The 14275-nt window shown below is 50.2% G+C and overlaps 1 protein-coding gene across 5 annotated transcripts in view; it reads left to right on the top strand.

Moving 5' to 3' along the window:
* The window catches only part of MEGF11 (multiple EGF like domains 11), a 227730-nt gene that overhangs the window by 208445 nt on the left and 5010 nt on the right, over positions 1-14275 (top strand). For 2 of the 5 annotated variants that reach the window (XM_063092190.1, XM_063092189.1), the window contains exons 13-21: positions 138-266; positions 1321-1449; positions 2006-2134; positions 2679-2807; positions 4583-4819; positions 6365-6483; positions 8798-8864; positions 9490-9591; positions 12086-12142. In XM_063092190.1, coding sequence (XP_062948260.1) covers positions 138-266; positions 1321-1449; positions 2006-2134; positions 2679-2807; positions 4583-4819; positions 6365-6483; positions 8798-8864; positions 9490-9591; positions 12086-12142 — 1098 coding nt within the window. Of the gene's footprint in view, positions 1-137; positions 267-1320; positions 1450-2005; positions 2135-2678; positions 2808-4582; positions 4820-6364; positions 6484-8797; positions 8865-9489; positions 9592-12085; positions 12143-12352; positions 12443-14275 lie in introns of those variants that run through there. The other 3 variants (XM_063092192.1, XM_063092191.1, XM_063092194.1) reach the window with 2 other exon arrangements.

Genomic DNA, 14275 nt, shown 5'->3' on the forward strand with positions numbered 1-14275 from the left:
TGGGCAGTTCCCATCGAGATCCATGACCCCAGGGTGGTCATGGCTGTAGCCTGGGAACTTCTGTGGGATGCAGCTGTGGGTGGTAGTCTGAGAAGCACAGGTGAAAGGGCAGGTGCCAGGCTGCCCTGTGCCCACAGTGTGTGCTGGAGGGCACTTTGGGCAGGACTGTGCCCAGCTCTGCTCCTGTGCCAACAATGGGACCTGCAGCCCCATCGATGGCTCCTGCCAGTGCTTCCCCGGATGGATTGGCAAGGACTGCTCACAAGGTAAGCTGCTACCCCTTGGAAATGCCCCCACATAGGGTCAGGCACTGAAACTCTTCTTTCCTTGCCCAGAACCTCTCTGCCCTGGTGCCTCCATCTCCAGGGCTGAAATCTCCTTCTGCAGATAGCAACGTCCAACTGAGTCCCATTTAGTGCTATAGCTAACATGATGAATTATTAGGATTGATCATGGGCGTTGTTAACTGCTGGTATTAAAGATATTGATATTGTTGCCAATTCTGGGAATTAATACTTCATTAGCAGCTGAGAAAGGAGCAGCCCCTGGGTTTCGATAGGGAGAAGGAAGGGGCAGGGACTGGCCAGCCAGGGTTTGGTAGTGGGGAAGCAAGAAAAGGATAAGACAGTCACCTTGGAAGGGGTACGGGTGCCCTCTGGGTGGCCCATAATAATGATGTCCTGGGCATCATAAGCCAAGACAGAGCATTGTAGGGGCTATTGATGTAAGGTGCACCCACTCTGCTGCAGAGGGAGCAGCCCCTCCCCAGAAAACCCCCAATCAAAGGGTGGAGACCCAGCCTGTGCCTCAAGGAGCTCCTTGTCTGATGGGTGAAACCTAGCCAGTACCCCTAAGGAGGTCACACTTAGATGGCTTGGACTGAGGGGATTTCCATTCTGATGGGGAGGTTCAGGGAGCTCACCAGCCAAAAGAGAAGAGAGAGTCCCTGCCTGGGAAAGTCCCCATCCTCATGGGGAAGTTAGTACACACAGTATACACACTGTAAACCACAATGTTTACCCATGTGCTCCAAATCAGTCAGTCCCCTAACAGGGGAGGTTCAGAAGCCCTCAGAGCCATGCTGAGTTAGTCAACGAAGACTTGGAGAGTGGGCAGAGAATCTGGGCTTAATGGGAATCCTGGGTGACCAAGCCAAAAGGTGAGTGGAGAAATTTTGGGAGCAGTGTGCCAAGCCCCTGAAAGCCAGGAAATGCCACCCATCCTGGCCTCTTAGCTCTGACATGTATTCCCCCTTCCTCTCCCTTTCCATCTGCCCCTCTCTGCCGTGCCCTCATCCTCTACATCCCACCCACCCCTCAGCTTGCCCATCTGGGTTCTGGGGCCCTGCCTGCTTCCACACATGCAGCTGCCACAACGGGGCAAGCTGCAGCACCGAGGACGGGGCCTGCCACTGCACCCCTGGCTGGACCGGACTCTTCTGCACGCAGCGTAAGCCCCGCCTCCCAGCCTCCCAGCCACTTGGAATCCCATGCTGCGGCCTGCTGGCAGCTGTGGGCATTGTCATCTGGGCCTGCAATGGAGGGAAGGAAGGAGGAAGGGAGGAAGCTGTCCCCAGGGCCAAGACCCCCTACCTCCCGCCCCAAGAATTGGGGAGCTCTGCAGGGACAGCCCCAGGACCTGGCTGGATTCAGGGGGTTGACTAGCCCAAAGTCCTGGAAGGTCAGAGCTATAAGGTACGCCAACAATCTCTGAGACCAGACCCTCCTTAGACAGTAAGGCCCACAGTGGGAACAGCCTTTGACAAGGAGACTTGAGCCTGACCTCTGATTCCAAGACCACTTTGTCTGAAGGACCCCCTCGACCCACCCCTACCCCTTCAGCATGGGGGTGTAGCACATGGAGACAGCTCCAGTGCAGGGTCTCACCAGTCTCCACCCCATACTCAGTGAAAGAGGAGACAGAAGACAGGCCTGGTCCCAGCTGCATATCCACAGTTGTCCCCACCCTGCAGCAACTCCTGTAACCAGACATCCTGTTTCTCCAGGCTGCCCAGCAGCGTTTTTTGGGAAGGACTGTGGGCGTGTATGCCAGTGTCAGAATGGCGCCAGCTGTGACCACATCAGTGGCAAGTGCACCTGCCGCACGGGCTTCACTGGGCGACACTGTGAGCAGAGTAAGCTGTCCCAACCCCCAACCATGGGTGTCAGTGCCAGTCCTCAGCCTCCTGCAGGGGAAGCCCACCCCCCTTCAGAGTCCACTCATTCAGGGTTCCTCCGCACTTGCTGCTCCCTTGGGCAACTCCCAAGGAAAAAGACTGAAGAACGTCATTGGTGTTTAAAGAATTTTTTCCTCCAGCCGGGATGGGCATCGGGAGCATTAAGAGGCCTGAAGGGGTAATGAGAGAGGACAGGGAGACTCTGAAGCCCCTGTGGCACCCAGCTCAGGGCACATGGAGGATACTGCTTAAATATGTTGCATGAGGAAGAAATAGGGGTGGGTGAGCCCTGCCCTTTCCTCCGCTGCCTGCGTGCCCCCACTCAGGGCTATAAGTGTTTTGTTCACCTCCAGGTATCTAACCAAAGCACAACAGGAGCTACAGGGAAATAGCCTGCACTCAGTGTGAGGCAGAACTGGCTTATCGCCAGAGCTGTCCACACATGGCACGGGAGTGGGGAGAGTGGGTGCTTCTCACTGTCTACCCTCATTGTGCCATACAGGATGTGCCCCAGGAACCTTCGGCTATGGGTGTCAGCAGCTATGTGAGTGCATGAACAATGCCACCTGTGACCACGTCACTGGCACCTGTTATTGTAGCCCTGGATTCAAAGGAATCAGGTGTGACCAAGGTAATACACAGGTGGCAGTGTGTGGGGGCAGGGGGCTGTGGAAAGGACTCCGTGGAGGCTCTAGGGAGAGTCCAACTGGAATAGCTGGGTTTTATAAGGACACTTCTCTTTATTCACATTTGGGAGGAGAGCAGGACTGGGGTGGGCTGCAGAGGGGGAGGCTGAGGCTCCAAGTGTTGGAGAGGCAGATGGAGCAGGCAGCCCCTCAATCATGGTTTCCCCATGCTCATCTTTTGCAAGTTTCCTGTGTGCCAAGCAAGGGTAACCACAAGCTAGTGCTGTGGAAAGGCCACCAGACCAAGTAGGAATATCTGCCAAGTGGTGATATACCTGCTTGGTGCCTTTGGCCAGGTCATTTCCTTTTTGCTGGGCCTGTTACTCCACACGCAGAGTGGGAAAAGTAGACAAATCTTTGTCTTTCCCCATGACACAAGGTTCCTAAGGCCCAAGGAGTCCAAAAGGCCTTGCTCGACCTTGGCTCTGGCTCTGCCACTGCAGTCAGATGACACTTCATAGTGCAGTTGTGTGGAAGTAAAGGACTCAGCACAGTGCCTGGCACATAAGTGAGCACTCCATAAATTGTGGCTTTGTGTACATAGAAACACTTGATAAAGTGCTGCAAACATGTAAGGGATTTTATTGTTGTTGGTTCTAGGAGATTGGGGGGTGAGAATGGACTCTCGATCATCCACATTACAGAAAAGGAGCCAAAAGACATCTTTCCATTGTATTCTGAGGATGATAATGCAGCACGTTTACCTCTCTGGTGATGATGGCCAGCTCAGTTCAGCCAGCAGTTGACAGCCAACAAGGGTCTAGACGCTGCTGGGCTAGAGGATGGCCCTCTGCACTGAGCATCAGCATGGAACAGGGTTATCTCACACATACAAGGGGTGTTCAAAAAGTTCATGGAGGGCCGGCCTGTGGCTCACTCGGTAGAGTGTGGTGCTGATAACACCAAGGCCACGGGTTCGGATCCTATATAGGGATGGCTGGTTTGCTCACAGGCTGAGCGTGGTGCTGACAACACCAAGCCAAGGGTTAAGATCCCCTTACCGGTCATCTTTTAAGAAAAAAAAAAAAAAAAATTCATGGAAGGATTCATATTATCTTTTAATTCCATTCTTCCATGAACTTTTTGAAGTACCCTCATATGTAATCAAGAGAGTCTTGTGCACAGTGATCCCAGGCACACTGGCAGGGTGTTCACAGCTTTCATTGCCAGTCTATCATTTGGTGCTCACAGCCCCCCGGGGAGGGTGGGATTATTGTCCCTATGTTACAAATGAGCAAACTGTGGACTCTGAATCATACAGCTGGTAAGCAGGGAGAGGGGCTGAGTCTTATTCTTCCCGACTCCTGAGAAAGCTGACTCTGCCAGTTACTGGTTGTGTGATCTTGGACAAGTTACCTAACTTTTGGTGACTAATAGTCCCTATTTCATAGGGCTGTTGGGAAGATTAAATGAGTTAATATCTGTAACTCAGTTTTGGAAGAGTAAAATAATAAGCATTTGTTATTATTTTGTTCTACATCCATAATCACATTTGCTTCTTGTCATGACCCTAGGACTCCATCCCCTTTTAGGCAGTTGAAGAGGCTGAGGCACAGTGAGGGGTGAGGGCACACACCTCACAGGATTGAGGAACAAGGCCAAGATCAGAATCAGGTTTCCTATTCTAACATTAGAGAGGTTAGAGGAGTCTGAGCCCGGGCCAAGAGATCAGAAGAGCAAGCCGGCCTGCCCCAGGCTCAGACCCTCCCTCTGCCTGCAGCTGCCCTCATGATGGAAGAGCTGAATCCCTACACCAAAATTGGCCCAGCACTGGGTTCAGAGCGGCACTCGGTGGGGGCTGTCACAGGCATCGTCCTGCTGTTGCTCCTCATTGTGGTGCTCCTGAGCCTGTTTGCCTGGCGCCGGCGGCGGCAGAAAGAGAAGGGCCGTGACCTGGGCCCCCGTGTCTCCTACACACCTGCCATGAGGATAACCAGCACTGACTACTCCCTCTCAGGTAAGGGCTATGCCCCCGGTACACCCCTCCCTCTGGACACACGCACAACTCAGAAACAGCCACACAGTATCCTAGGAACACTTGGGTTTATCACTGAAGGTGGGTGGTTGTGCCTATAGAGTTGACTGCTACAGCTGGGGAGCAGGAGCCTACCTAGGAAAGGTACATGGGGTTCCAAGAGGGTCTCATTTCTTGGGCCCCCAGCTCTGAGCAGCTAGGTTAGGAGCCTCTTTTCACTTCCCCAGAGCTCCCCCATCCTTCTCGCCAGGCTTCAGCCACAGGAGCACCTATACTAAGCAGCAACTTTCCTAAGCTCTCCAAGGGAACATCTCCCCAGCCTGATGCCTGTACCACCTCAGGAAGACAGGACTTGGAGTCCAGTGCCCAGGCCCTCTCCAATTCTGCTTCCCTGGTGAAGGCCTCAGTGCAACCCTCCCTCGCAGTTCCCAGAGTTAGGGCCTTAATAGGGCCCTGTTAGTACAGTGGAAGGGGGTGTTACCTGACTTTGGGGAGGTCTGAAAGTTTGGACAATGTCCCTCTGGCAGGCATGCCAGAGCCCAGTCTGTTTACAAATGTGGTAACAACTCCAATAGGCATTCTATCTGGGAGTCTGATAAAATGGGGTGGGGGAGGGGCTGCTGGGCCAATCCTTCCTCTCCCCTGAACCCTAGACTGCTGCCTTGGAAATAAGAAAGGCTTCTTGCTTCATAGTTGGCTAAACTGTAGAGGCCAAAATGCTCTGAAATTGCCCATAGCCCTGGGCCAGGGAAGGCTGGGCCTGTCTAGGTGAGCACAGCATGACAGCTCTTTCCAGCTGGCTCCATAACTCATAGCTGACCTGCAGCCTTCTGCACCTTGCACTTAGAAAACCCAGATCACTTCAGCCCAGTCTTGCTACACGTCACCTATTGTATGCCCAGCTCCATGCTAGGCACTGCAGGATAGACAGAGGCAGCCCAGGCATAGACCCTGCCTTCAAGGAGCTCCTGGCCTGCATGCCCCCTTGGATTTTAGTTGAAGCAGACATCCTATGATGAAATCCCAAGCCCACAGAGGAGATTTGGGGATCTTCTTCTATGACTATAATGAGCAAGGTTGGCTTGAGTTTTTCATGCCATTCCTCTGGTATTCCCTGGCCCTGTGGAGAGGTCCTGGAATCCCCAGGTGGGAAGGACTGGGGCCAAGAGGAGTGGGGTTCTCTTTATGGACTCATTACTGGGATGTGACCCTAGGAGGAGGAAGAGAGGGTCAGTCCACCCCTAAATAGAGACTCAGGGACATGTGAGGATGGTGCCACTCTCTACACTGGCAAGCCTCACTTGCATCCTGCATGCTGCAGGGAGGGCCAGCATGAGGGAAGGAGCAAATTAGGCTCTCCAAATTTCTACAGGGGTAGTGGATGCCAGGAAGCGTGGGGGATGGGAGACTTGGTTGTCTCTCTTTTCGGGGCATTCACAAAGCTGCCCAGCCCAAGCATTAGTATCAGGGGTGTCTCATGCCAGGAGCAGGGGTATGATGGTATATGGCACCTTGTTCTCTTCCCAGATTTGCCTCAAAGTAGCAGCCATGCCCAGTGCTTTTCCAATTCCAGCTACCACACACTGGTGTACGGGGGGTCTGCCACCAGCCAGGCCAGCACTCTGGACAGGAACAGCCCCACCAAGGTACTGGGCCCCTAACTACCCAGCCTCTCCCCAACCCCATGTCCTCTCATTTAGCCCTCACCTCTGCCCAGGAAGGACATGTACCCTCCAGCATGGAGAGTCCATGTGGAACCAACCACCAATACATTAAGAGTAGCCCTGTGGTCCATGGTACATGTAAACACTCTGTGAAGCATGTAGCAGAAGCCAGTATGTCATATGGAGCCAACAAGTGCCATGTACCCGTAGGCATCACATGTAATAACCAACCCACAGCATCAGTCACCTACACCTTATGTGTAAACAACTGATACTAAGTCATATAATTATTATGTATAGACTTTCTGTCACAAATAACCATGTATATCATGTAGTCACTTTTGCCACATGTCAACACAGGTAATCAGAACTTTATACCACCTACCACAAATCACTGCAGTATGTTACCAACATGATGTGTGCAACTCACACATTATAGAGTGACTACTATTGCTCAGGTAACCACACAATGTCTCTTGTACCTGGACATACATGTCATCAATAACACCCACAACCATTTGTTGCAACCTGAACCAATACAAGGGACGTGGAACCCAAACATCAGCTGTAGCTAGTGTTCTCGTTGACAGTGACTCCGGCAGGTTTGCACCCTCCTGGACAGGGCCTTCCCTGACAGCTTCCAGCATAACCCTGGCTGATGACAAGACATCCTCTTACAGTTACAGGACCTTGGGCAGAGATATCTCCGCACACATGTAGAAAATGTGTAGTGAGCCCCCCTAATGTGTCAGGACTCACACCAGGCAGAGCAGGAGACTGAGGAATTGAGGAAGAATAGCCCCAAGGACACACAAGGTCTGCTGAGCTCATGGTGCCCACCTCCTAACACCCACCTGTGTGTGCCCATGCACATATGCACACACACACACACAACAGCAGGACCATTTGGGAGGGCAATCCCAGGACTCCTGGCTTCCTGTAACATCCATCCTGGACTAGGAGCATAGCTTTCATACTCTAGGCCTCTGCCCTAGAGCTCTGGGAATCCTTTCCCCCATGTCTGCCCCATGGAGAATGACCACCAGCACACAGACCATACTTTCTGCCATAGACTTGGTGACATTGAAGCCTGAACCCCACAGCAACAGTAACACAGATACCCTCAAGAGCAACCGCTGTCAAAGCCACTCTCAGTCTCTGTGTTCTTATGAAACAGAAGTGCTGCAAGCAGGGTACCTTGAGACCTGTATGTAAAGTCCATGGCCATCAGCCCTATACACAGCCCAGAAGCTTTTGCTACTCTTCCTGTGTATCTCCTCAGCTCCAACCCTCATTGTCAGCTTCAGCTTTAGCCTTGTCTGAGTTGCTGGAAGCTGAAGGAAGGGAATCTGGAGTTTCCCAGTAGGAGGCCCTTGATTAACTAAAGCCACATTACCAAGGCTGCAGCAGTAGAGGCAGAGGATGTCAGGGATGAGAGGCAGACTCCTACCGCCATGTCATTTTTGGTCAGAATTACTGCAGAGTACCCTAATTGGTGGCCCTCTGGCTCAGCTCACCCCAGGGGCCAGAAGTGTCTCTGTGTCAAGAACCCTGGTTTGGTAGACAGGGCATCTGCAGCAGAGGCAGGCAGCTGTGAGGACATGAAAAGAACATGGGACAAAAAAAAAAAAAAAAGAAAAGAAAAGAAAAGAATATGGGACTAGGAGCTGACACCTGAATTCTAGACCCAGCTCTGCCACTGACTCAGGACCCAGGTCCCCATCTGTGAAATGAGGATAACCATCCTTGCCTCATATGAGGGGCAGCTGTAAGAATACAGGGAGAGGAAGGATTGCACCGTAGCCTCAAGACACCCTGCGCTGAGGCTTTCCCTTGGTCACAGAAAGGGAGAATCTCACACTCAGCCCAGGTCAGGTGACAGTGATATTGCAGGCAGCCTTAGCACCTCTCTCTGTGCTGGAGATAGCCTCACATTCTAGCTGAGACACTGCCAGAGGCCCCACTCCTACAATTCAGCTCTACCCAGCTCACCTGCTTCTCCTGCCAGGGCCAGCTTGGTTCAAGCCAGTTCTTGGCTCTTGGAAGGCCCTGTTCCTGGCCCCCTTTGCACAGGGAGCCTGGGAACCCTACAGCTTTAGCCTGACAGCTTAGTTAGGCTATGTTTCCACTGGCCTCAGCCACACCACGCTGGTTTGTCATGGGACACATAGCTTTCCCTTTCCCTCAATGGTCTATGACCCAAGTGGGTCAGGATCACCACAGGGGTGGGTTTGCTGAGGCTGGGGAGGGGCACCTGGATAGTAGGTATTAACTGGCTCTCCTACTTTCCAAACAGCTCAGTAACAAGTCCCTTGACAGAGACACAGCAGGCTGGACCCCCTACAGCTATGTGAACGTGTTAGGTCAGTAGCGGTATGAGTGTTTCCCATTATCATGTCCCACCCTGTTCTTCTCCCATATTAAGAGCCCTGTTGCAGCTTGAAGGGAGAGGGTTACGAGTCCCAAGCATGGTTTCCCCAGGGAGAAGAGATGTGAGGAAGAAACCCAAGCCTCTATTTTGGCTCTCACTAGCAAATGAAGCCCAGGAACCCCTTCATTTCTTTATTAGGGAATAGGAAGAGGGTGGCTAATACCCGGGGACCACAAGGGAGACAGGTAGAGCCAGGATGTGGGAATTCCAAATGGAAACAAAAGATGCACTCCCCATCTGGGAAAGGGACCTCTGGCTGACCCAGGCCCTACCAAAGTGCCCCTTTCAAGGGCTTCTTCCTCTGCCCCCTACCCTAATGGGCACCCAATTCCTGTGGGGGAGGGGAGGAGAAACAAGGCAGATAGCCTGGGCTCCAGCAGATCCCCCTGGCCCCACTGGCCCTGGTTCCAGCCCCTTTGGATGCTACACATAGAGGCCTTGTTTTCTTCCAGCCTGCCCCGCCCTGACCCTTGCCCCCTGATGTATTTCCCAACCCCTTCCCCTGCCATACAAAGGCCCTGGGAATAATGGCTCCTCCCTGTCATTCCTCTCACTAGACTCCCATTTCCAGATCAGTGCCCTGGAGGCCAGGTACCCGCCCGAGGACTTCTACATTGAACTTAGACACCTCAGCCACCCCGCTGAGCCACACTCACCAGGTCAGATGCCCAGCCCTACCCTCCACCCCCTCATACCAGACCAGACCCAGCACCTGTCCTACTCCCCATCCCTGTCCCTTGACCCACCCCCATGGTCCCAGAACTCTCCCTATTGAGCCCTCCCCACTCCCACCCTCACCCCCAATGATTAGTCTGCCAGCCCAATCCCCTATCTAAAGGAGGAAACATGTCTGGATCCCCCACAACATCACTTCTGCTCCCACTGTGGTCACTGGATGTGGATAAACAGGCTGCTTTAACTACCCTCCCTACAGGCCACAAAATACAATCCAAAACCATTGAGAAATGATTTGAGTATGGCAACAACTTTGGAATTCTCTGGGCCCAGTTAGTGCGTATAACAGAGTTGGCTCTCTGGCCCAAAAGCCTTAGGTCTCCCTAAGGGAGAGCTCAGGCCCACCAGTGACCCAAGCCAGATCACTGGGTAGGGCTGTAGGCCAGGGATGTGAAGGCTGGGGCAGGATGTATCAACCCATATCCTCTGTACTCATGTATTGAGCTCAAACCTCTTGCCTTTGGAGAGATGCAAAAAGGAGACTTGGAAAATCAGTCTTGATACAAGAGTGTGTGGGTAGGAGTTACAGAGTAGGTATCACAGGAATGAGTGCAACAAATGAACAACGAATGTGGCCTCCCTACAAAGCGGCTCCTCTAGGACACACGGGGGCAGGACCTCAGCTCACTGTACACCTCTGGGCCTAAGCGCAGGTTTCAACTGGCTTCTAGAGTTCAAGGGAAATTGAAAAGCTCTACCAACCCCTATAGATCCCTGGGTCTAACAGCACTAGGAAGAGTGAAGGTTCTGAGTTTATCTGCCTGATAAGCAGGCATGGGCTGCAGGGACCCAGGGCTGTGTTCTTGGCTGTGGGTGCCTTGGACAGTGTACAGGGCATCCAATAACGCCATCAACTATAATCCCCCAACCCACACACCACCATCACCACCACTCTGTATCTTTTTCCACATGGAAGCATCCTCTGGGCTCAGGCCAGATTTCTCCCTACTTTACAGATCTCACTGTTCAACCACATGCTGTCATTTTTTGGCTTACACACAAGCAGGCTGGTGACCAATGGGAGAGAATACCTGGGGAGATCTAGGCTCTAGTTACAACTTAACTTCTCACTTGCTGGTGTGGTCTGGAACAAGTCATGGCTACTCTTTGGGCCTCTGTTTCCTGTTCTGTAAAAAGGAGGAAAAGTTAAGCATCATAGCCTCCCTCCCTCAGGGAGGGGCGAGGGAAGCCCTTGTCTAGGATGAAGCACTGAACTGATGCCAGCATACAGACTGTTGCAGTCACGTTTTTGAAGAGCACAAGTACCCATAGGCCTTTTAAAAGAATAGCAAACTTAAGAAAAACTTGGGCCTGGTTCTGCCATATCACTCAGTAATGTGTGGAAGGCAGGCAATAGGAGAAGATTCCTGCAAATTCAACTTGGGAACTCTATCTGGAAGAGGTATGAAGAGGTATCTAAACAGCAGTGGGTTGGTTCATCTTCAGTGTCAGAAGCCTGGGAGAGTCAAGTGGAGTCAAACTGTATTCTAGTAAGCACTTGCTGCATGCCTTGCCTGGTATTGTGTCCTCAGTTAAAAGCTGGAGGGAAAAAAAACGGCTTTGACTTTGAACTAGAGTCATTACTGTCCCAACGTAGAAATGCCAAGCAATTTCTTTTCTGGGATCACCAGCAGCAAAGAACCCAAGCTTGGTCCCTGCAGCTTTATGTCCTCCCTCTGGCTGGGCCTCAGAACCATGCATTGTGGGAACCTAGGAAAAAACTGTGGTGACAGCCAAAAGGGAGAAAGAAATCCTTGGAGCTAAAAAACACAACTCTCAATTATGTGCAAATGGTCCACCCCAAAAAATGGGTAACTAAGAGAGCTGGCTGTGGATGGGAATGACTGTACATCCTGTGAAGATGACTAATCAAGAAACTCAGCCACCTGTCTACCTCTCTCTGGCTCCTCTCAGCTGAACCTCAGATCTAGGAAAGGAGAGGCAAAACTAGAGCTGAGAGAGGTGAGAAACACTGTCTCCAACCCCATCCCAAAATCCAACAGAACTGGGATTTGTAAAGTATGTATCCTTCCCTCAAGATAAGAACTGGTTCTGCTTCATTCTTTACCCTATACCTTTGGAGCCTGGAACTTCACCTACAGTGACTGCAGGTGGCATCAGAACTGCCTTTTATTACCTTTAGAAAGATATTCCCCAAGGGTGAATGTTAAGGGGGAAGGAGCCCTAAATATGCCAGGGAGTGCTGTAGCCCACCTTAATGCTTATGAGCCTTTGAAGAATTCCTGTATGCTCAAAACAATTTAGGGTAGATTAAACCCAGAATAATTTTCTAGCAATAAACAACTATTTATTTTCTGGGTAGGTGAGAAAAAAAAAAGCAAGAAGAAAAAAAAGAACACAAGAAGTCTAAGTAAACCTCGCCCCCATATTTTCTTTCCTTATATTATCTTTATGCAGGTGCTTGTGGAATGGATAGATGTCAGAACACATACATTATGGACAAAGGCTTCAAAGGTAGAGTATCCAATCCTGATGTCCTATTTAAAAGATAAAGAGTACAGACCTGAAATGACCAGGAATTCTGCCTGACAGAAACTGCATATCCCCACTCCACTCCCACCTCCACTCCCCAAAAAGTTAAAAGACCACAGGACCTGGGGCTGCCGGGTAGTTCTGCCCAGGAGGAGCAACCATAACAATAATTAATTCATCTTTCGATTTCAGTTACACCTGCTTAGCAAACACTTGTGGGTTTTTTATAGATGCCAACTAAATGTCTTCGGAAATGTAGAACATCATTATTCAACCAATTAGAACAAGTTAAATTGATTATAAAACCTGAAATAAAGTCAGTCTACCTGCCCCAGAGGCCTCCTGTCGTTGCGCTAGTGAAGAACGCCACCCTGCACCTGCTGGCTTTCTGGGGCACAAGGAATGAAAATGATACCTAGTGTTAGTATTGTATGGCACTCTACCCGCAAGAGATCGCTGCCCCAAAACCAGAGAAGCCAGGACAAATACCTAACACATGGGAACTGCAAACTGGATCATCCCTCTAGGAAGTCTATACAGGTGAAGTCAAAGATGAAATGTCAGGTCCTGACCCTGGGCTTAGGCGCTGGGTTTAAATGCCAAAATGTGTGAAATAGAGGGCATTGGAACTCTTGTCACTTACTATCGGTAAGCTCTAGAGGGCTGTTTGCTCATCTGCAAAGTGGGGATAATTATGCCTGTCATGTTGTCTAATGCCTATCCTACTGTCTAACAAGATTATCATGAGTATCCAATAAAATAACAGATGGGAAGTGTTTTTGCAAATCATAAAGGTTGTACTAATGTACTAATGTAATGAGGCTGTCCTCTTGTCTCTGAGATCTATTTAAGAGTCTCAGCCAAACTGAAAGAGATATGACTGGTAGCAAAGGCCCCAATGGATATCCTAAATCTAGCTGTGCACCGTAATCACCTGGAAAGCTTGTTTAAAATACAGATGTTTACACCCCATCTCCTCAAGATTCTGATACAGCAGATCTGGAACCTGCATTTGTGATGAATACCTCAGGATATTCTTAGGCAGCTTATTACCAAATATCATTTAGAAACCACTGGTCTAGACTGACCCAGAGATTTCCTGGACTACCATTCAGTTCTTTCAGAACTAGCCTTAGATACACCCAAGACTCAATCATTTCCTTACCAAGTAGGGCTAGTAATCTACAGCCCTTGGGAGAGGATTATTAGAAGTGGGGTAAGCTAGAGGTGGGTGGTGGTAGTTAGTATTGTGTTCTGAGCAAGAGAGCAGTAAGGATGAGACACCATCAGCATTTGTTAAAATACGCAAAGCTCAGGAGAACTATCTAAGGAAAAGAGGTCATCCCCTGGCTTCCAGCCAGTGAACACTACTCCCTTTGGAACATTATTCTGGCAACTTTCTGTGAGTTTTGACTTAAACCATCCAAATGGTTTAAAGCACCATTACAGTCGGTGAGGCTGAAAACGGAAAGGTCAGTTCTGCCATTTCATCATTATGACTTGGGACCTCAATTTCTTAAAGAGGTATGGGGATTGGCCAGAAACATCTCTAAGGGCCTTTCCAGCTCTGAGAATATGCATGACTCAAGCACAAACAAGCCCAGACACGCCCAGACACCTCAATAAATGAGCACACAACTTTCCTATGTACTGTGTCTTCTGTGCATTGTGATTAGGGTGGCTCACAATCATAAATGTAAAACAAAGCTAAGGAAAGCAGTATCTCTACCTCAGCATCATTTCATTCCTGTTTTGTGGGATCATATGTATGGGTATCTAATGGCAGTGAAGGCCTTAGCAGGCAGGCAGCCAGATTTTGTTTCACTGCTCTGGTTGCATCCTTTAAATTAGAGAGAAAAGAGAGCTGTGCAGACAAATGTACCAGCAGGTGCTGGGGACCAGCACATCAGAACAAGGTAATTCAAAAAGAGAAAAATAAAATGTCACAGTTCAGAACTTTACAGAAATGCTTATCAAAGACATGGAGTAAATCCCACTAATTGGCTAAACCCCAATAAACATTTAATAAACTAGTTAGTATCACCAATGAAACTATTTCCTACAACTTACTGGGCCAAACCAAGTCAGAACCACTAAGTGTAAGTGTTCTCTGAA

The sequence above is a fragment of the Cynocephalus volans genome, chromosome 3 (genome assembly GCF_027409185.1).
Source record: "Cynocephalus volans isolate mCynVol1 chromosome 3, mCynVol1.pri, whole genome shotgun sequence".
Taxonomy (NCBI): Eukaryota; Metazoa; Chordata; class Mammalia; order Dermoptera; family Cynocephalidae; genus Cynocephalus; species Cynocephalus volans.